The following is a 23,393-nucleotide window of genomic DNA, read 5'->3' as shown; positions in this document are numbered from 1 at the left end:
GTACTGGGAAGTTGGGAGAAGAGTTTTACTGCTTCAATGAAATAGTGTTCAGCCAGACCACTGGCATTCGAGTGGAGACAGAGAGCCCCGAAGTTTGCCAGGACAACTGCCTGGTTCTGCACCGAGCCAAGCTCTTTGGAAACATGGAGTGCTTTGTAGTAACTCTTGGCTGCCCTCTTTGTACTGTTCATCCTTTTCAGGGCAATGGCGGCCATGTTGTAAATAATCCCTAATTGCTGAGGGCTACTTCCAGAGGATTCTATAATGGACTGTAAGATCCCCAGTGCTACTGGATTTTGCCTGTCAAGAATATGTAACCAAGCAAAAGAAACTAAGTTGTTAATGACCTGGCCAATGCTGGCTGAGTCAACTTCCACAGCTTTCCATCCATACTCGATGGCCTCTTCATATTTCCTGTGGTAGCTATAGAGTTCTGAAAGACTACGATAAATGGAACCACAGAGCTTTTGCTCCTGAGAAGTCACAGCAAAGGCCAGCGCTTGCTTGAGGTAGTGTGCGATTTGGGATGGAAGCACATGTTCCACCTTCCTGAGGCCGTAAAGCTTAGGGGTATTCTGGACGACCAAGTCGACACTCTCCAAGGAGCTCATGAAGGTTCGTGAGCTTTGGAAAGAGGCAATTTTGATACAGCTCAGCGTAAGGTGGGGCAGACATTTTTTGCTATAGATATCCCCAAGATGGAGGTAACAATCTGTGGACCATGAGCTGTCCCATAAACCCAATTCACCATTCAAAAGCAGCAACCTCTCCAGGAAGGGCAAGGCTTCTTCTGATTGCTTGAAGTTAATATAATGCTTGGCCAGCAGGAAACAGATTCTGGCTTCAGCCTGCTGGCCTTGCTGGCTCAAGATGACCATCTTCAAAGCAAACTTGAGGAGATCAGCCTCTGCCTCCGTGCTGCAGATATAGCTGGGAACTCCCAGGAGCAGAGCTGCTACCTTGCCAAACACATGTGTGCATTTCTGTCTGTTTTTCTGTTTCAAATAAATGGCAGTGAGATGGGTGTAAATAGCCACCACGAGGAAAAGGTCACTGAAGCTGCCTCTCAGGGCTCCCAAGGCTTCTTCAAAATAAACCCGAGCCTGGGAGAGCTTGAGTTTTTTGACACATAGCCTCCCAAGGAGAAAGCACAGTCTTGTCAGGGCCATGGGAAGGTTGGCCTTCTTGGCAGCTACCCTCGCCTGCCCAAAGTAACAGACAAGCTCTTCTTCCTCAGTATATCCATCAAACATGGTATTCAGACATGGAAGAGAGACATCATACAGGCTCCTGTAGCATGGCTTGTATTCATCCTCATTTAGGAACAGTAGCAAGAGGAGAAATCTTTCTGGGCTGTTGTCATTTTCTTCCATCTCGAGGTCAAAGTGGGGTTCCTTGGGCATGGGCAGGCTCTCCGGAGCTGATGGCTGATCATCATCCCTTCTCTGGCTCTCTGGCTCATGAGGGCAGGGCTGGAGGGTCTTGTACCTCTCTAAGATGACTTTCACCTTGTCAGCCACTGGACTTGGGTCACAACCGAGTGGAGGCTGATGCACTTCTGCAAAGTAGAAGAGGGTTACCATGCGGAAAACACTTCACATTGATATGGCACTTGAAGGTTTGCAGATATTCTCTCATTAGATTCTCACAACAAATGGAGATAAATACTCATTATCTCTATGGAAGCTAGGTGGTATGATGGAGAGGGTGCTGAAGTTGGAGTTGGAAAGACCTGAATTTGAATTCTGCTTTAGGCACTTAACTGTGTGACCCTCAGCAAACCACTTAACCTATCTGTGTCTCAGTTTCCTCTCTGGATACAGCATTCTATCCACTACAAAAACTGAAGATGCTAGAAGCTGCTTCTTGCTTGTTTAAAATGGTCTCATTTTGAGGAGAGATACACCACAGATTTAATAAGAGAAGAACGATAAATTTGCTTTGCTAAGCTAGGGGATAGACTGGAAAGTAATACAAGTTTCGTGTTTGATGGAAAGTCAGCTTTTGGCCCAAGCCATACTCAGTAGTAGAGTAGTATTCTACATTTTTGGGTCATTTCTTCTCAAAAAAATCTCCCATAACTCCCTATTCCCTACTAGGTAAAGAGCCAAATCCGTGGACATTGAGGTGGGTGGCACAGCCTGGTACCTATTCATCTTTTTGATAAATCACACCTCTTTCACTGAACCAGACTTCTCTGCTGTCTGGTCACCCCTCAAGCCCTCTTGGTTCCACGCCTCTAGTTAAGATGTCCTCTCTGCCTGGCATGTCCTCTTTTCCTCTTTGCTTATGGAGTTCTATTTCCTTTTAAGGTCCACTCCTCCATGAAGCCTTTCCCAATTCTCTCAAGTGATTAACTGTTTCTCTATTATACCTCACATAACACTTGAAGAGCACCTTGATAAAGTACTTAAAATGTAATATAGGTGAGGAATGGTGATCTATATCTGGGACTTACCCTAATACTAGGCCCTGCGCTCCAGCAGCCTTATCTTACCTAGACTTTTATCTTTTCTGCAACTAGCAAAGTGTACTGTAAATAGCAGGTACTTAATAAATGCAAACCCTCCCCCAATATCAATCACGTGAGAAGACATAGGATTAAAGAGGAAAGTGTTTGGAGGGGAAGAATAAAGACTAGAAACAGATTTGTCTGCCTTAGTTCTACAAAGGGGGGAAATGTTCAAAACAAGCTGTCTCTTCAGTGATCTCTATAGATTGGGGATAAAAGTACAGAATATGGTTGAGCAGCCAAGTTTGAAACTGCTTTTCTTTATTAGATTAACTCATCAAGATGTGACCTCCACTGAGAGCCAGGAAACAGCTGCCAAGCTTTGTGCTTTGCTTGTTTTCCTCTAGGCATTTTGATATCCAAGGAAGTCACTGTTTCCTCTCTTGCCAAAAGGAATTTTGCAACATGCAGAACTTTAACACCTTAAAGAAATATCATCCCAGTTTCTCATTTCCTCCAACAACATAGTCTGAACTCTCAGCAGGGGAGGGACAGCATCTAAACCAGATGGGTTTAGTTGGACCCCTTCAAGATTTAAATCCTATGATTTAAAGAGTTCCTTAGAACCAAACTCAGATTCCCCCGAGGTAAGGAAAAGAGATTCTTGCTTTTGTCTTGACTCTATGTTTCTTTTCAGCGCTCAACACATTCTCGAGGCACATTGAACTTTTCTTCAAACAACCTGAATCTGGAGAGTGTCAACCACCAAATTACACACCAAAGGAAAATAATCATAGCTCAGCCTGAAGTGGGGATTTTCTAGCACCACCTCTGGGACAGCACAAGGAGTTTGGCCCATTTCTAAGGAGGGGCCATCAGTGTCCCAAGTTCTTTTTCAGAATCAGAAGAATGTCAACAAAATCTCAGAACTGGAAGAAGCCTTTGAGGTCACCTAGTCCAACTCTACTCATCCATTTCCCATCCTTGATGAAAGAGTTCTCTTTAACTTGTAATGTTGTTTGAACCCTTCTAGTGAGGATAGTAGTCTAATCCATGGTCAGATAGCTCTGATTGGTTAGAACTTTTTTTTTCTTACTGAATTGAAACCTTCTTCCCTGTGGTTTCTATCCATTGCTTCAGATTCTGCCCTCTGAAGCAAAAACAAAATAAACTGAATCCCTCTTCCATATCTGAGGTATATGAATACTTGTATGACTACATATAGCATGTCAGTTATCTAAGTTTCTTTTCCTTATGTTTAAAATGCTACTATATATACTGGACTGGAGGATTGCTGAAGATATTTTCTGGCTAGAAATTCTATGATTCTTGGCTCCAGGTATGTTTTCTGGCTGTCCCCGTGCCTGGACCACTCTCCCCCCTCCACTCTGACAACTGCCCTTTAAGTCCTAACTAAAATCCCATTTTTGAGGGAGGGCTAAGCAACGGGGTTAAATGACTTGCCCAGGGTCATGCAGCTACTAAGTGTTAAGTGTCTAAAATCCCATTTCTTAATGGAAATCTTCACCAACCCTCTTAAACCTAGTGCCTTCCCTCTGTTAATCATTTCCTCTTTATCTTGTATATTGCTTGCCTTGTAAATGTTGCTTTGCGTGTTTTTTCCTTCAGGGACTGTCTTTTGTCTCCTTTCGTACTCCCAGTGTTTAGCAGAGTACCTGGCACATAGTGGCCACTTGAGAAATGTTTATTGATTGATTGATAGATCTATATATGACTGACTGATTGAATGAATAAAAAAAAGCATTTATTAATTGTTTATTATGTGCTAAGCACAACATTATGCTCTATGTGCAGTGAGGTCTCAGCTCTTTCAGATAAAGAATTCCCTCTCAAGAGGTGGCATTCTTTAAATTCACACCACCTATTTCCATTGTGCTGGAACCAATAACCGTATTTTACATAAATTATAACAATGAATGGTGTAAATTCAAATACATGTGACCACTTCAGAGGACCATTATTCACACTAATTGAGACCTAACTGTAGAATCAAACACAACAGCCTCTTTCCTTGAGTGAACATCTGCATCCCCACCTTGGTCTAGTGAACACATTTAGTAGCACCCTTTCAAAGGTCATACCTTGTTCTCGGGATTTCTGAAATTCCATTTCTTCTAATGTGTCTGAATAGGAGTGGAAAAAAAAAGAAATGACTTAGTGGCAGGGGTGTAGTGGAAAGAGCATCAGAAATGGAGTCAGATAAAGCTGAATAGAAAAAATAATTGAGTAAGAAGAACTGGTTTCACTCACTAGCTATGTGCCATTAACTAAATCACTTCCACTTTATGATTCTTAATTTCTTGGTTGCCTTGCCTGACAAATAGGATGATGAGAATAACAACACCTGGCCTGTTTGCCTTATAAGGTTGTCACGAGAGATTCAATGAGATCTGAGCTTTTGCACGGTGTCTGGTGAGCGAATTGGGTTGTGAACATTTGATACATCCTATGTCCGTTACTAAGCTGAGTCACATGGGACCCATTTATGAAAGTGGTGAAGGCTATACAGCCCTGTACCCTAGAATATTCCTTGGGGTGTGCTATAGGAAGGACACCATACAGATGAGATACTTACCCATACTATATGCTGTACAAACAGTAGAAGTGGCTGTTTTCTTTAATAACCGGATCACATCATCTTCTGAAAAATTCCTTTTGTTGATGAAAAATGACCTTTCCTCCTCATCCAAGATCACATTTGCTAACCTACAAGTTAGGACACATACTGTATTAATTTTATTCCAAGTAACTAACATGTCTCATTTTTCTTAAAATTTTATTTCCATGAAACAAAATCCCATTTCTAAGGTTCTTTGGGGGCTTAAGGCCCTAAAATTTAAAATAAAATGTGAGACCTTTAACTTTGGAACCAAGGCTAAACCCCTTAAAAGTTAAAGGAAAATCTGACACTTTCACTTCAATGAAAACATGTCCATATTACTATAATATGAAAGGCAAAACAGCTAGGATTTGGGTGTAGGAGGGCAGCATCTATTGACAGCACCCCTGATAAAGGCACAAACCCCTTTTCAACTAAGGCCAGATTTTTCTTTTTCTTTTCTTTTTTTTTAATTAAAAAAAATTTTTTTAAAGGAGAGCCAGCATCTCTTGGTTGGTTTGTTCTATATGGCCCATTATACTGCAAATATAGAAACTCTTTGAAAGTAGAGAAAATAAGAGAGCTTGGTGAGGTCTTATGAAAATAGAACAGTACTCCTCTGGGGTCTGATGCTCTTGGGTAGCTTCCCAGTGTGTAAGTCTGGGATCTGGGTGTCCCAGGGGAAGTTTTGAATGGAGAGCCAAGCTGTGAGCTAGCCAAGGTCTTGAGCAATGATGATTCTACGACCTGTATGTCTGAATGATCAAAGAAATTAAAACACAGCTGAATGTTTCATAAATACTCATATGTGTGGATGGATGCCCACCCCCCCATAAAGAGACACAGGTGCAGGATAGATTGTTTGAATTGGGGCCAAAAGACCTGAGATTGGGAGCAAGCTCTGCACTTACTAGCTGTGACTTTGGACAGGTCATTTGGCTATTTTTGATCTCTCCTGAGTTTCCTTTTCTGCTAAATGTGGTGCTGAACTAAGTAATAATAATGATAACCATTACAAGAATACCTGTCTTTCCCAAAGTGCTCTACTGTTTGCAAGGCTCTTCATCTGCATTGTTTTATTTAATCCTCATAACAAACTCATGAATTAAATACAACAGGTATTATTTTCTCCATATTACAGATGAGGAGACTGAGGCATAGAAAGATTAATTCATATGACCAATAGGTATCACAGGTGAGATTTGAACCCAGGAATTTCTGGCTGCAATATAGCTTTTTTTATTTGTACCATACCATGCTATCAGAGATAATCTCTAGTCCCTTTTAGCTCTGAATCTTACGATTCTGGGTTGTAGCAAACTACTGTCCATCACTGGACAAGGGAGTATGGCAACAGCCTGAAGAAGGATGTGTACTTCTCTACTTACCTGGGAGCTTGGGCGTGTGTTTGAATATGACTGGTCTTCACAAAGCCGACCTGGCCGGTCACAGAATGCCTCCCCAGAAACCACCCCAGGCAGGGAACAAGGATGCCTAGGATCTTGATCTGATCCCCATCCTCGAAACTCATCTCCTCTGGTACTTGGCTACAGTGATCCACTATGGCAAAGCAGGTGTCTGTAACTGTAGAAAAAAGACCATCTTCTAAATTAATGCCTTAAGACAACAGAACAGAGCCTTCTGACAAGCCAGAAAATACCTTCTCAAACCTGGCAAATGTTTTTCTCTTCTTGGATGTGTACTGGGATAGTAGTGACCCCTGTTCCTACTAATGAGAATGCTTTCAAGGTATCTGCATTGTTTCAAGGCAAGAAGATGGAGGGGGAAAGCATGAGTATGTTCCAGAGCCTCAGAGCTGCAAGGAATTTTGGAGTGTTGATTTTAATACTTACTTAAAACAGGAATCCTATCCTCAGTAGTATCCTCAAGAAGTGAATGGGCATATAGATTTTACTTGAAGACTTCCAGTGATAGGGAGCTCACTACCATAGGAGATAGAATGGCATAGTAGAATGAGCAATCCGTTTGGAATCATACATAGTCGGTAGGCTCAGATCTTGGCTATGCTACTAGCTGTCTATGCTAAAAGCCCAACTCAAATGCCAGCTCCTCCAGAAGATCTTCCCTAACCTCCGTAGTTATAAGCAATTTGCCATCTCTGTCTTCATAAAGCACTTGGTTTTATATTGTTCTAATACACTTAGGTACTATTGTCTATTACTGTCCTGGTGCCTTACTTATTGCCTTTTCCAACTATAAGCTCTTTGAGGGCAGGGTCCATGTTTTACTTAAACTTTGGATCACCCTCAGTTCCTAGCACCATACTTGCACACAGCAGGTACTTAATTTCAATTGTATGTTCCAGTTTGTCGAGCTGCTGCTTCTTCTTTTTTTTTTTTTTAGGCAATTGGGGTCAAGTGATCTGCTCCAGGTCACACAGCTAGTAAGTATCAAGTGTTAAGCTTCTTATTAAAATATGGAATACAGAAGAGGGTCTACTACAATTCTTGTAGTTGCATTATTTGATTAACATGTAGCAAATGTAGTTTGTGAAGAGAACAGCAGGGCTCTCACATCCTCACCTTTTGTTTTTGAGACACTTGCTACAATGGGAGCAATTCTCTTAAAAACAAACAAACAAACAATAAACGACAACAACAAAACCTAAGGTGGGGACTGAAACCTCTCTAATGTGGATAAGGAAACAGATACAGATGAGGCCAGTCACTTGCCTAAGATTCCTCAGCAGGCCTGTGTCAGAGCTGACATTGGAATGTACACGTCCTAACTTCCAATTCAGTACTCAAACACAAAATCTTAAACTCTTGGAGCCCACAGGGACCTCAGAGGTCATCTCCTTCAACCGTCTGCCTTAGGAAGGGAATCCTTTCATACCCCCAGACAAGTGGTAATCAAGTCTTTACTTCACCAGCTCCAGGGACAGGAAACTTGTTACCCAACGAGGCAAGCCATTTGTTCTGTTTTTAGACAAGCCTTATTGTAAGGAAGTTTAATGTAGAACAATAATTATATCCTCAGTATAGAAGTTAAGAGTGAAGATAAAATTATAGTCTTAACATATTTGTATAAAGATGTAAATTAATCTGACCATTACACCGCTTTTTTCACCCCATTTTCAGGAACTGGAATTTCAGGGGTGGTTATAAAATTAGGGGACATAAGGAGGTGTGGTATAGTGGAAAGACCACTGGAGTAATTAGAGTTACCTCTGACTAGCTGTGTTAGCATGAGCAAGTCACCTCATTGAAGTAGTATGGCAAAGAGGAGAGAGCCCTGGATTTGGAGTCAAAGGTCCCAGATTCAAATCCTGGAAATGCGTTGTCCTGAGACAGTTAAGGAACCTTTCTAGGCCTCGGTTTCCTCCTTTTTAAACTGAGAAGGTAGGATTAGATGGCCTCTAAGATCCCTTCCAATGCTAATTCTGTTGATTTCAAATGATTTTTCTTCTCTACATCTCAGTTTTCTCTCCTGTAAAATGCAAATACCTCTGGCGCAATTTATCCCACAGTGCTATTGTGAGCAAACTGAAACATGAAACGTGAAATATTATTGATGTGAAGACTTGAATGCAAGCTATCGCATCTGAGGTCTAGTCTATGACAGGGTGATCCACAGTTTAAGTAAAACACGGACCCTACCCTCAAAGAGCTTATAGTTGGAAAAGGCGATAAGAAAGACACCAGGGCAGTAATAGAGAATAGTACCTGAGTGTATTAGAGAGATATAAAACCAAATGCGTTGTGAAGATGGAGAGGGCAAATTGCTTATTACTATGGAGGTTAGGGAAGATCTTCTGGAGGAGCTGACATCTGATTTGGGCTTTTAGCACAGACAGCTAGTAGCATAGCCAAGATTTAAGCCTACTGACTATGTACGATTCCAAATGGATTGCTCTAGTCTAGTTGACAGAGTCCTGTCAACTTCCATCCTTTCAGGTGGAATCCACCATAGATTAACTCATATTGAAATTCCATATCAGACGGGTGTCTAAAAATGAATGAAATAGAAGTGCTCACAAAACACATTTAATAAAATTAACATAATTTAACTTGTTGGTATATTGGGATTTTTGTTTGGTTTTAGTCTCAGAATGCTTTTTGATTTTGGTCTGAGAGTGGTTCAAGAGTTTGTACAAAAAATAAGGAAAGAAATTTAGTTAAGGATACAGGCCAAAAAAGGACCCTCCAAAGATTTAAATCATCAACTCTATATAAAACAAAATTTGAAGCTCTTACCTTTAATTTCTTATTAAACTATTACTAGGGGGAAAGGAACAAGCATGTATTTAGCACCTGCTGTTGGCCAGGCACCGTGCTAAGTGATTTACAAATATTACCTCATTTGTTCAAAGGTTCTGAGTTCATTAGTACTCCATACATGAACTTGATACAAAGTGATAACTGTCTTAAGTGGGAGAAATTTTTTTTTGAAAGGTTCTGATGAAGACGTTTTACAGGTACATGATCATTGGGGTGGAGAGAGCATTAGTTTTGAAAGTTGAGAGACCTGTCAGTCTTAGCTTGACATTTTCTATGTGACCATAGGTAAAAGTTGCTTCACTTCTGACTCAGTTTCCTCCTCTGTATAATATCCAACTCACTTAGCTGTTCTGAAATAAATGTCTACCAAACATTTAAAACACAAATTTATAAGTCTTAGAAGACATAAGCTGTCAAAGAAACACTGAATGGCTGATAATTCATAAATTTAAGGGTTGCAGAATATCAGAACTGGAAGAGTCTCTTAGTAACAATCACCTGGGGCCACCCCCCTGTTTTACAGAGGGAGAAACTAAGGCCCAGAGAAAAAACTTGTCAAGATCACAACTGATGTTATTATTATATTATCTTCCCTTGAAGGAATATGAGTTTGTTTGTTTATTTGTTTGTTGTTTTGTTAAGGAACAACAATCCCAACAAAAAGTTGTAATAGCTTTACTGGGTCTGACCCAGCATCAGTGCAACATTGCATCATCTTATCTGTCCTAGGTGATTCATGTACACTTGGCAGCTCTTCCAGACACATTCAGTCCAAATTAAGTTTCTCAGTTCAATTGAAATTAATCAGACTGGGCAGAGAAAGGCAGACCAGCTTTTTTTTTTGCTTTGTTTTGTTTACCAATTTGATTGCAGATCTTGGATTCACCAACAAAGACATCTACAGGATCAGACTGCACCTTAAGAGACCACCTTGGGGAGGAAAAGAGAGAAGTCTTTAGAACACACACACGCACACCCAAGGGGTGACCCCAAATGACATGTCAGTGCCTTTGACTCCCAAAGTGGTTTGCTAAACAACAGAGTCCTATCAACTTCCATCCCTCCAGACTGGATAGAAACTGCAATCAACCAAACACTTTTATTAAATGCCTGTTGTATGCTAGGAACCACCAACAAAAGCAAAAAGAGTCCCTGCCCTTCAAGGAGCTGACAGTCTAGTGGAGAACTAGACAACATGTCCATGTATAGGTATATAGAAAACAGATAAAAGGTGATTTTAGAAGGGAGAGAAATAAAATCTGAGGAGGGAGGGGATAAGCAAAGCCTTCATGTACAAGATGGCACTTGAGCTGAGACTTGGGAAATGGGGATACTGAGGGATGGAGGTGAGGAGACAGTACGCATATGCTTTGTGCAAGTCCCCATTTGGTATCAGTCTTAAGAACAATCATAAAATAATAGATTTAAAGGAGGAAGAGACCCTAGAAGTCATCTAGTCCAAGCCTCCCCCTGCCACTTCCACCATTTTATAGATGAGGAAACTGATGCCCATAGAGGTTTAGTGACTTGTCCAAGGTCACATAGTAAGTGGCAAAGCTGGCATCTTTTGAGTTCCCTCCCTGATCTGATATATTATGTTCTAAATATCCTCCCAGCTCTGGCATTCTGTGTTCTAAGGTGCTTTCTCATTTTACTACTCACTAACTGAACCTCAATTTTCTCATCTGTCCAATGGGGATAATGAACCAGGCCATATCTTCTTCAGTGGGCTGTTGTAAAAATCAAATAAAATAGGTACTCAATCCAGCAAGCATGTATTAGGCACTTACTGTGTACAAGCTTCTGTGCTTAGCAAGGTATATAAAAGATAAAAACTAAACAGTTAAGACATTCCTTATCATTACTCCTCCTCCTTCGCCCCTCCCCACCACCACCCAGGCACAAAAGTACAACATAATAACAGGAAACTTTTTTGCTAAGGCCCAGTAAATATAAGAGAAGATCTATTTCGGTACCTACTGATGAAATGGAATCAAGAGTTCCTCAAAGGCCCCTTCAGCTGACATGGGGAGGCTATCAGACAGTGTCTGAGCAATCTGTGTCGGTGCCCTCAGACAGCTTGGCGATGCAATCCGGCAGGGCTGGCCAGCCTTCCTTTCACCTCTTGGAGCCATGATCTCTCTTATTTGGTTGTCAGGACACAATACAAAGAATGACCCTTAAAATGTACCAGAGGATTTCTTTCAAGTCAGCAAAAAGAAAAAATTTATTGCTATATTGTATGGTTTGATTTCTTGTGAGAATTTTTTTTAAAATCCTGTAAATGTTAGTATTAGTTTAAAGTGGCTCTGGTCATGGGGTAAGACCCTTAATGGATCAAACTGAACTTTAAACACTATTCATAAACCTATATTCTATGTAAACTAGATAATCCCTCCCAAAAGATGCTACCTTGTTTTTCAGCCTTCTTTCTTCCAAAAGTAGTGAGTTCCCTATCACAGGAGGACCATCAGCCAATAAGCATTTATTACTATGTGCCAGGCACTATACTAAGCACATTTCAAATATTACCTCATTTGATCCATAAAACAACCCGGGAAGTTATGTAACCATGAGCAGTGTAGTACAGGGAGATGTCAGAGCTGTATAAAGTGATGAACCTAATTTTACATGTGTTATAGAATCAATCTCATCTATTTTTAACATAAGGTACTCCTCCTATTTCCCATCTCTGTCAAGGAGAACGTCAAGAGGCACTGGAGACTTCAAGTAGGTCCGTGGGGAATGAGGCAAGCTGAGTAATTCAGCACCTCCAGACCTGGAAAGCTCCCAGATAATGGCAGCAAAAGGGAGTGGGGAAAGAACACTGAACTTAAGAGATAGGAATCTGGGTTCTATAATGGAGATGGAAGGGTACAGTGGAAAGAATAGTCGCTCTGAAGTGAGAGGACCAAGGTTTGAATACAACATCTGTCCCTTCTTACTTAAGTGACTCTGATTGATTGATCACCTTTACAATGGACCTCATGATGCTGGATTTTGACTCAGGAACCTCAGAAACTTACTTAAGTTACCTCATTTCTTAGTTGTAAAATGCAGGGGTTGGACTAGATGATCTTTGAGGTCCATCCTGCACCTAGGTCTATGCTTCTATGATAACCAAGTCACCAATGACAACAGCATCAGAGGATTCCAGACAACAGAGCACTTCCATACTGTCCCCACCTCCCACCCCACCTAGATCTTGGACTGATGTGGATCAAATAATATAATATGAGTAAATGACAAGAGTTGTGGTACATCAGGATCTGATGTGACATTTGGGGAGGGATGAGAGAGAGAGAGAGAGAGAGAGAGAGAGAGAGAGAGGGAGAGAGAGAGAGACAGGAGAAGCATCTGAGAGTATCATGGAAGATGGGAAGAGAAGCTATGTCATACTGAATCCTGGGGAAAATTGGAAGTGAGCTCTGTTGGAGTAGCAGGCTTGTTTCCTGTAGCTGCTGGCTTGTTCTAGGTGGGAGTGATAAAATATTTGGATAAATCCAGTTCTCCTTGACTTTATGCTAGATCCTGAAAGATCACTACAAATAGGGAGAGACAAGAAGCAAGAGGTTCAGATATTCATGCCTACTAGCTCTAGTACCATGGGAAAGTTCACTTAATCTCTCTGAGCCTCAATTTCCTCATTTGTCAAATGAGAACAATACTTGTCCTGCTTATTTTGTGGAATTATTTTGAGGTGAGCCCTTTGTCCAGAGATACATGAGTTATTATTGTAGCTGTTGTTGAGAGGCAGCGGAATAGTGGATAGTGAGTCAATATTGGGATCAGGGAAGACCTAGGTTCAAGTCCTGTCTCTGACACACACTGGCTATTTGACTTTGGGCAAATAACAACCTCTCAGGGCCTAAGGCAATTCTCTAAGACTACTAGCTGCATTGGTAGAGGAAGTTTCCTCATCAGGGAGCCCCCTACTCCAAGGAAATCAAAGGTTCAGACCACAACAAAGACAACAAAAAATTTCTGTTATTACTAAATGTTTCCTGGAATGAGTCAACTAGTTCAGCCCTTCACTTTAACATAACTGAAGTCAACTCTGATGATCTTTTCTCAGTCCTCATCCTTTCTGCACTCTAGTGCCTTTGATACTCTTGACCATGCTCACTCCTCCTGAATACTCTCTTCTCCTTGGGTTTTTAATGACACAACTCTTTGTTCTCCTCTTACCCATTTGACTTCTCCCCAATTTTCTCTGCAGATCTTCAATTATGTCATACCATCTAACTATGCATGTATCTCAAGGTTCTGTCCTGGGCTCTCTTCTCTTCTTTATTTATATATTCTATCTCAGTGACTTCATCAACTCTGATGAGTTTAATTATAATTTTTATACAAATAATTCACAATATATGTCCAGCCTGGCTGTCTCCTGGGTCCCAGTTCTACATTATTCACTATGGAGTAGGCATTTTGAACTGGACATCTTGGAGACATCTCAAATTCAACATGTCAAAAACAAACCACTATCTTTGCCCCAAAGCCCTTCCCCTCTACCAAACTCTTCTATTTATGTTGAGAGAACCACCATTCTCCTAGTCTCCCAAGTTTATCACTTTGGTATTATCCTCAACTCCTCATTCTCTCTCATCCTCCATATCTAAATGATTGGTAAATATTGCAGTTTTGGCATCTGCAAATTCCCTCATATCCAATTCCTTTTTTTTTCCTTTTTGACAGGTGAGGCAATCAAAGTTAAATGACTTGCCCAGGGTAACACAGCTAGTAAGTGTCAATCCAGATTTGAACTCAGGTCCTCCTGGCTCCAAGGCTGGAGCTCTATCCACTGTGCCACCTAGCTGCCCCCCAATTCCTTTCTATTCACACTGCTACCACCTTCAGGCCTTCATCAATTCCCACCTGGAATACTACAATGGTCTACTAACTAATTACTCTGCTTAAAGACTCACTCCAATGCAATCCATCTTCCCCTCTTACCTGGACTATTTCAGTGATCTTCTAATTAATCTCTCTACTTTAAAATTCCCTCCATGCCAATGCATCCTCCACAGAGCTGCCAAAGGGATATTCCTCAGGCTCATTCCAATCACACCACTCCCTTATTCAATAAATTCCAATGATTCCCTATGTCCATTAAAATAAAATGTAAACTCTTTTTTGCAACTTTTAAAGACTTTCAACCTATATTCTCAGCTTTTGTACTTTCCAAATTTCATCCTAAACTCACACTGTACAGTCTAGCCAAACTGACCATGCCAGTCCCTCTTCCATTTCTATGCCTTTGTGGTGGCCATCCCCCAAGCCTAGAGTGTACTGCTCGGTCACCTCTGTCTCAAAGAAATACTCTCCACCTTCAAGACTCAGCTCAAAAATTGCCTTCCTCACAATTTTCCTTTCATCATCCTTCTAACTGCTGGTGTCCTCCCCTTTGGTCTTAATTATCCTGTATTTATTCTGCACATGGTTCTCTATATGTATGTTGTATCCTCCAATAGAATGCAAACTCCCCGAGAGTTAAACTTATTTAATTTTTTTCTCTCTGTATCCCCAAAGCCAAGACAGTTCCTAGAACATAGCAGCTGCTAAATAAATACTTGTTGGTTCATTGATCACTTTTACAATGGACCTCCCGGTGCTGGGTTTTGAGTCACAAACCTCAACTCTGCTTTTTACCAGCCTTAAACAGGTCACTTAACCCCACTAGGATTCAGTTTCCTATTCATTCAGGTAGCCTTTAAGACTTGCAAAGCACCTTATAAATGAGAAGTTTGTATTTGTTGGTCTCTAAGGTCCTTTCCAGCTCCAAACATAATCTGAAGTGGTCAGCCGATCGCCCTGTGAAATCTTCAACGATAGGAAACTCTTTACTTTTCAGGGCAGCCAATTCCATTTTTGCATAGTTTTCATTGCTCAAGAGAACTGAAAAATTTAGGGCCTCGAAATTTCAAGGTGTGCGTGGGTTTCATTTCTGTCCTCTTTCTTCCTAGTTTCCAAAGGGAAGAAAAAAACAACAGCCTTCTAAATATACCTTTATTCAAGCAATCCTCACCTTCCTGGATTAAGAGGCTTTTGTGCATTAACTGTAAAGCCTCTTCATCAATAAAGATGTCAATCTCAGCATCGAAGTCTGCACTGTCCCCCCTGCTCTTGTAGCTGGAGAGAAGCCAGAAGTCTTGGTCCATCAACAAGTTTTCCATGCAGTGGTTTATGAAACCTAGCCAATAGAAAGATAAAATTAGAAAGCCTTCTGTGTTTCCTAGACCCCTTGCAAAATGGAGGTAAATGTAGCCATCTGCTAAGACTACAGTCAGAATTCAGTGCAGGAAAACTATTTCAAAATTTGCAAAGAAGGAACGTGCCTTAGTTAAAAGCACACCCGAAGAGAAGCAAAATTACAAGAAAATTAGTAGAAGCAAAATTACAAGAAAATGAGCTGTGAGCCAACAATGGGCGTGCTGATGGATGGTGGTGATCATGGTAATTTAACACGTGTAGCATTTTGGAGTTCACAAGGCATTTCATGAACCTTATCTCATTTGAACCTCAAAAGCACCATATGAAGTAGAAGACGTGTTATTACCCTAATTTTATAGATGAGAAAAGGGTGAGGGAAGGGACGGAATCAGCGCCCAGAGCTCCAGACTCCAAACGACAATATGGGGGAGTGGAAAACATAATGAATTAGGAATGAAAGGGCCTGGACTCAAATTCTGGCTTTGGCAATGATTAGTCATGTGATGACTTTGTGGAAAAAAAGGCAGAAAAATGTAATGAACAGAGAGCTGGTTTTGGAGCCTCTGGCACAAAATGGTGCTGTGACCCTGGTCAGTTTCAGCACTTTTGTCTCCTCTTAATGGACTTAATGCTAACCTGCACAACCATGCAATTGCGGGTCCATTTCTTAACCCTGCCCCCACTACCTCTCTAGAGGACTGGGACAATCTTTAACCTCTCTTGTTGTTGCTGAGTCGCATCCAACTCTCTGTGATCCCACGGACCAGCTGTCCATGGGCTTTTCTTGGTAAAGATACTGTAGTGGTTTGCCATTTCCTTCTCCAGTGCATGGGGCAAACAGATGTTAAGTGACTTGCCCAGGGTCACACAGCTACCAAATGTCTGAGACTGGATTTGAACTCAGATCTTCCTGACTCCAAGCTGAGAGCTCTAGTCACCAAGCCGCCTATCTGTCCCATGGCCCAAGGTGCCCATCAACTGCAAATTCTATGATCCCACGAATACCAATGTCCTTTTCACTAAACTCTACTATCAAGGGTTCATTAAAGATGCTTTTCCCCAGGGGATATCCTGTAGTTAGAAGATATATTTATCTGCGTGTCTTACGTGTCAAACCCTCTGAGCCTGGGAAGCTGGTCTCTGAGAACTGAGTGACCTTTCCTTACTTTGCTCAGAGCCAGGCATCTCCCCTACTTCCTGGCCATCTCCACTCCATGCCCCAACATGAGTTTCCTCACCAACCCCCAACCCTCTTTCCAGTTCCCCTTTATGCCTTGCCATTAGAATATAAGCCCCTATTGGCCAGGGACTGTCTTGTTTGCTTCTCTTTGTATCCCTAGACCTTTGCATAGTATCTGGCATACAGTAAACACTTAATAAATGCTCAGCCTATTTCTCTATGCCTATAGTACCATCAAATGATAGAAAGAGCTCTGGACTTAGAATCAGAAGATCAGGCCTGCGACTTTGGTCAAGTCATGACAATTCTCTTATCCCTAGTTTCCCTATTGATAAAGGAGGAGTGATAAAAATAACTTTATCATTTAACTTGAAGAGCTGTGAAAATCAAATGAAAAAGGTTGTGATTGTAAACACCACTAAGTATCATTTATTATAATCTGTTTTTGAAAAAATGACAGGATAAGTTTTATTAGCAGAAATGGTCAAAAGCACAAGTGATTATTACTATTACTAAATTATTATCATTTTTATATGGTTAGTATTTAGTAAAATATTTTCCCAAAGAATTTTTCAATAACAGTTATAACAAGATGAGAATGATTTTATAATAATAATAATGATAGGCAGCATTTATTCAGAATTTTAAGGTTTGCAAAGTGCTTTAGAGAGGTTAACTCATTTGATCCTCACGAGTCTGGGAGGTAAATGCTATGATTGTCCCCATTTTACAGATGAGAAAGCTGAGGCTCAGAGAGGGTAAAGGACTTAGGATCACACATCTAGTAAGTGTCTGAGGCAGGAGTTGAACCCAAGAGGGATAATGAGAAACAATTTAACATTTCTCCCTAGGATTCTAAGTGCCTTACCTAGACAGTAATAAGTAGAAAACTTCCATATTTCTTCAAAAGTTTTAAATGTCACTACAATAAGGTCCTGGTCACTGTGAATGGACAGCAGCCTGGCTGATAGCTCCTGAAGGAGAAAAAAAAAAGGAAGGGTATTTTGATACCAAAGTTGGAATTATTCAAAGGTTCGTTTGGGGCTATTATTAAAGTGCTGATGTTCAAACAGTCAAGGTTGTTAGTGGAAAATGGGAAACACCAAATGCCAGATTGCAAGCTGTCGGTGACAAACTTTTTCAAGGTCTCTGAGTTTTGACTGGTGCTACCAATCTGCTTCCCCTTTGGTCTTTAGTCGTGTCTGACGCTTCGTGAGCCCATTTGGGGTTTTCTTGGCAGAGATACTGGAGTGCTTTGCCATTTTCTTCTCCAGTTCATTTTACAGATGAGGAAACTGAGGCAAACAGGGTGAAGTGACTTGCCCAGGGTCACACAGCTAGTAAGTGTCTCAGGCCAGATTTAATTCAGGAAGATGAGTCTTCCCAACTCCAAGCCCAGTGCTCTATGCACTATGGCGCCACCTAGCTGAAGTTAAGGGCTATTTATACTCTTCTTTGTATCCCCAGTGCTTGCCACAGTGCATAGTACATAATAAACTCTTAATAAATACTTTTGATTAGCTAATTTTCTATGGTCCTTCAGATGATTTCCTGCTTGAAGTCAAGGATGGGTTATATTCCTGGTAATAATAAAAATAATTATTATAACTAGTATTTATATAGCACCTACTATGTGCAGGCACTGTGCTAAGTGCTTTACGATTATTGTTTCATTTTATCCTCACAGTAATCCTAGGAAGCACATGTGATTATTATCACTATTCTATAGTGGAGGAAGCTGAGGCAAACAAGAGCAAAATGACTTGTCCAAGGTCACACAGTTAGTGATACCTATCTAAGTAAATGCAACCTGTCTACCAAGTCTGAGGCTAGATTTGAACTCAGGTCTTCCTGACTCCAAGCTTAGTGCTTTATCCATTAATCTACCTGCTGGCTGTGTGACCCTGGGCAAGTCAACTCACTTTTCTGAGCTTCATTTTCCTCCTGCATAAAAGGGAGGGGTAGGGCACTAATATTTTCATTTCCTACCTCTGAGAGTTATGAGGCAAGCATTTTATAAACCTTAAGACATCATCACCATCATTCTAACTCTGTGTTGTCTTATAGAATTATTTTTCTATTAGAACATAAGTTTTATGAGGGAAGGCACCGTCTTGCTTGTTTGTACTTGTATCCACAGTACTTAGCTCACTATCTGGCAAATGGTAAGCACTTAAATTTTCATTCCTTCATTAATTCATTCCTTCATTCCTTCATTCATAGTACAGCACGGGCTTCATCTTTTCCTTGGCCCCCTCTCCCCATACACTAATGATTCCAAGTTCCATTGTACTTCAGGCAATTTTGCCCCTTTCATTTCCTTAGTTTTCTCTGCCATCAGGCTAAACATTCCCAGATCTTTAGCAGACCCTTATAAGGCAAAGTCTTCTTTCTGCTTACCATTCTGGTGAGATTTCATCTCTGGACTTCCTAACTTGTTAAATATTAACATGAGCTCAGAGTTTCTTTTCTTTCTTTTTCTTTTTTTTTTTGTCATCTTTAAGTGCTGTTAATAGTTTCCTATCCTGGTTAAAATCACAGAATGCTCAGAGGCTGCACATCCCCACTCTCTTTTATTAATCTACAGCATTAAATCTGACTTTGATGAATAGAATCACAGAACTATACATTTAGGAATGCAATGAACCCTGTGGAACATTTGTGGAAAGATGGGGTTGACCTCTAAGGCCCCTTCCATCTCTAAGGTTCTGTGACTCAGTGGTCTGGCTTGGTTCTTTCATTAGACTGTCTGTAGAAGGGAAACCAAGATGGTTAAGAACTCCTGGTCTGGATGAATTCTGACATCTTTTTCAAGTCAGAATTCTCTGCTTCATGACTTACAGTCTAGGGCTCTTTTCATTATGCTAAAATTATTATTATTATTATTATCATACTTTTCATTATACTCAAACTTCTCACAACACACTCTTTGGGAAGCCATTTGAATGTGTTCAGCTCTAATCCCACCTTCTCCAAGAGACCTTTCCCAGGGCCCCCAGTGGCAGGTACCTTCCTCTTTGAGATTATCGCCCATCCACTCTATATACCTCCTGTATATAACTAGCTCTTTATACATTATCTCTCCCATTGGGATGTGATCTCTTTGAGGGAAAGGTCTGTTTATCCTTTTGTGTCTCCCCAGTGCTTGGCACAGTTCATGGTACATAGTGAACACTTAATAAAGCCTTTTGGTTAATTTATGGGCCATCACCACTAACTAGCAAATCAATGGGGGTTTTCTAAAGCAGTGCTCCAGAGCACATGTATTTTAATCTGTGCTGTTTAACAGTTTCATCAGTGATTTATTTCAAGGCATAGATAGCACACTCATCAGATTTGGAGATGATACAGAGCTTGAAGCAATAGTAAATGAACTGGATGGCAGAGTCAGGATCCTATAAGTTCTTTTTTTTTTTTGCTTTTAGGCAATTGGGGTTAAGTGACTTGCCCAGGGTCACACAGCTAGTACGTGTCAAGTGTTTTGGTCTGAGGCCGGATTTGAACTCAGGTCCTCCTGACTTCAGGGCCGGTGCTCTATCCACTGCACCACCTAGCTGCCCCATGGATCCTATAAGTTCTTGACTGGCTATTACAATGGATTGTTTTTGTTCACTCATTTTCAGTCTTGCCTGACTCTCCTTGACCCCATTTGGGGTTTTCTTGACAAAGATACTAGAGTGGATTGCCGTTTCCTTCTCCAGCTCATTTTATAGATGAGGAAACTGAGGCAAACAGGCTTAAGTGACTTGCCCGGGATCACACAGCTAGTAGGAGTCTGAGGCCAGATTTGAACTTATAAAGATGAATCTTCCTGATTCTAGGCCCGGCACTCTATCCATTGTGCCACCTAGCTGCCCATTACAATGGGTAGGATGTAACAAAATTTAAATAGAGATAAAAATAGAGATAAAAATAAAATCCTACAGTGGGGTTTTAAAAATCAGTTTCACAAGTTAAGATAGAAAAGGCATGTCTAAACAGTAGTTCTTCTTGAAAAATAATTGAGCGTTTTAATGGAACACCAGCTTTATAAGCATCAATAATAATGCAGTGACCCCAATACTAAGCAGTCTTAGGCCACATGAAGAGAGGTGTGTCTGTAGGACCATGAGTATTAGGTTCAGTTCTGGGTACTGCATTTTAGAAAAGACATCAGTCAGCCAGAGAGCAACCAGAAGAGAACATCCAGGATGGTGAATGGCCTGGATGCCAGGCCCTATGAAGATCAGGGGAAAGAACGTGTGAGTCTAGCCTGGGGAAGAGAAGACTGAGGAGGTGCATGACAATGATGGTCCAGTACGGGAAGGGCTATCATAAAGGAGTCATACTCTATTTGTTTGCTGAGGGAAAATCTAGGAACAGTAGATGGAATCAAATCAACAGACATTTATTAAGCACCAGCTTAGTATTGTGCTAAGCTCTGGGGAAACAAATTCAAAGAATATAAGCTTCTCAAGAAGGAAGATGGAAATTTCAGAGTAGATTTAAGCTCAATGCAAGGGGAAATAATTCAAGTGATCTAAAAGAATGGATTATCTCGGGGATAATGAGTCACTACATGTCTTCAAACACAGGCTGGATAGTGTAGAAGAGACTTCTGTTTAGCTAGAGTTGGGTTCAAAAAATCAGTTTCACAAACAGAAGATGGTGGTGGTACCTAGTTAGCAGCCCATCTGAAAAAGACCTGAAGATTGGACTAGAATCAATGCTTCTTAAACTGTGGATCTCAAGGAGAAAAAGTTTAAGAAGCCTTGGACTAGATAATCTCTGGCCCTTTCCAACTTGGAGGTCCTGCAGCTTTATAGAGGAACAGTGGAAGTGGAGGCAGCTAGATGGCTCAGTGGGTAGAGTGCTGGACCTGGAGTCTGGAAGACCTCAGTTCAAATCTGGTTTCAGACACCTACTAGCTGTGTGACCCTGGGTAAGCCACTTAACCTCTGTTTGCCTTAATCTACTGGAGCAGGAAATGGCAAAACACTCTAGTATCTTTGTCGAGAAAATTCCATGGACAGTATCACAGTATCATCCACGGTGTCATGAAGAGTCAGACTTGCCCAAACAACAGCAGCAGTGGACATGGAAGGGTGTGTCCTAAGTCCTAGGTTGAATTTCTGTTCTCACATTCTTTAGCTAAATCAGTTTGGGACAAACACTTCCCCTGAGGCTCAGTTTCCTATGAAATAAAGAGCACCATACTTTCATTTGTTGCCCCACAGGGGTGTTTGAAAACATTAAAAGAAGTATGAGCTGTCACTATCACCATAAGGGAATCCAAGGAGGTGATGATGAAAGGACCTTGGTGGGGCAACGTCACATAGGACTTGCCTTAGACACCGTGATTGAACAAAATCATTCCTCCCGGCAAAGATGAGTGAGCATAAATTGCACGATTGACAAAACAACCAGAATTGCACGTGGCAAGGAAAACCAGCCCCTTCCCATCGTGCGGATCAGCCACTTTTGCTCAAAGTTCAGCTCTTTGGGAAAGAGGCATGTATTTATAAGAAAATCACTTTTTAAAAATTGTTTTGAGAAACTCAACCTCTCCAGTGTCCTTAGCAGCATCCTCAGGCAGAGAGTAGCTAGCCAGCACACCCATTGGAGCAAGCTTGGTCTACAAAGTGGACTTGATGAAATCCCCAAAGGGTTTGATGAAATAATAAGTCTATCTCTGGGGTGGTGTTGTTGGAAGTCAGGGAACACTTAGGCTTAGAGAGTTTGTAAGAATATTAAAACTGTCAAAGACCTATCTTCTCTGAGCTAGAGTTGTCCCCACCCACCATCTTCCATGTTCTAATGGGTCTAAGGTCTTTTCCAATTCTGACATTCTATATCCTGTGCTTCCTTTCTGATCTGGACTAGTAGCAGTCTAACAGCTTGGCCCTTGGCCTGTGGCAGATCAAGGTCCAACACAGGCCCACTGATCTCACTGCATATGTACACAGGTATGCTGTGAGGAAGCTAGAACCAACCCCTAGGAATGAAAGATGAACGAGAGAGACAGACAGACAGACAGAGAGACAGAGAGACAGAGACAGAGACAGAGACAGAGAGACAGAGACAGAGAGACAAAGACAGAGAGACAGAGAGACAGACAACAGAGAGACAGAGACAGACAGACACAGACACAGTCACAGACAAAGAGAGGCAGAGAGACAGAGGCAGAGAGAGAGAGAAAGACATGGGGGTGGGGGGACAGGAAGTTATTTATATCAAATACAGTTCAGGAAAAGGCATTCAAGGTTACTTAGGGGACTGAAGATACAATTCTGTGAATGGCCTGGCTCTGTGATTTAATTGGGATAGGAAACTCTTTTTACTGATGCAAATTTTTGGCAATTTATATTCTTACAGAATCATCTAGAGAATTAGACCAGAAGTTAAGTGGCTTGACCAGGGCCACATAGTTAGCTAATAATAGCTAGCATTTATATAGCACAGACGATTCTCACCACAGCCCTCAAAGGTAGATGATATTATTACCCCCATTTTACAAATGAGGAAACTGAGGCTAAGAGAGGTTATGTAACTTGTCTACAGTCATGAGCTAGTAGGTATGACTGAAGAAGAATTTGAACTCAGGTCTTCCTGATGACAAGTCCAGCACCCTCTCTATTGTACCACTTAGCTGCCTCAATACATAAATGGTATTTTGTCAGGGGCAGTACTTGAACCCAGTTCTAACTG

General features: G+C 41.1%; 1 protein-coding gene across 1 annotated transcript in view; it reads right to left on the bottom strand.

Annotated features, from left to right (window-relative positions):
• SH3TC1 (SH3 domain and tetratricopeptide repeats 1) overlaps positions 1-23,393 on the bottom strand; it is a 110,206-nt gene that overhangs the window by 21,330 nt on the left and 65,483 nt on the right. The window contains 8 exon segments of the mRNA XM_078148317.1: positions 1-1,558; positions 4,555-4,596; positions 5,049-5,179; positions 6,461-6,656; positions 10,173-10,243; positions 11,294-11,492; positions 15,342-15,506; positions 17,575-17,680. Of these exon segments, the coding sequence (XP_078004443.1) occupies positions 1-1,558; positions 4,555-4,596; positions 5,049-5,179; positions 6,461-6,656; positions 10,173-10,243; positions 11,294-11,492; positions 15,342-15,506; positions 17,575-17,680 (2,468 nt within the window).

Source organism: Phascolarctos cinereus, unplaced genomic scaffold, assembly GCF_003287225.1.
Source record: "Phascolarctos cinereus isolate Bilbo 61053 unplaced genomic scaffold, phaCin_HiC Scaffold_9;HRSCAF=440, whole genome shotgun sequence".
NCBI classification, from domain to species: Eukaryota; Metazoa; Chordata; class Mammalia; order Diprotodontia; family Phascolarctidae; genus Phascolarctos; species Phascolarctos cinereus.
This window is presented reverse-complemented; position numbering and strand designations above follow the sequence as displayed.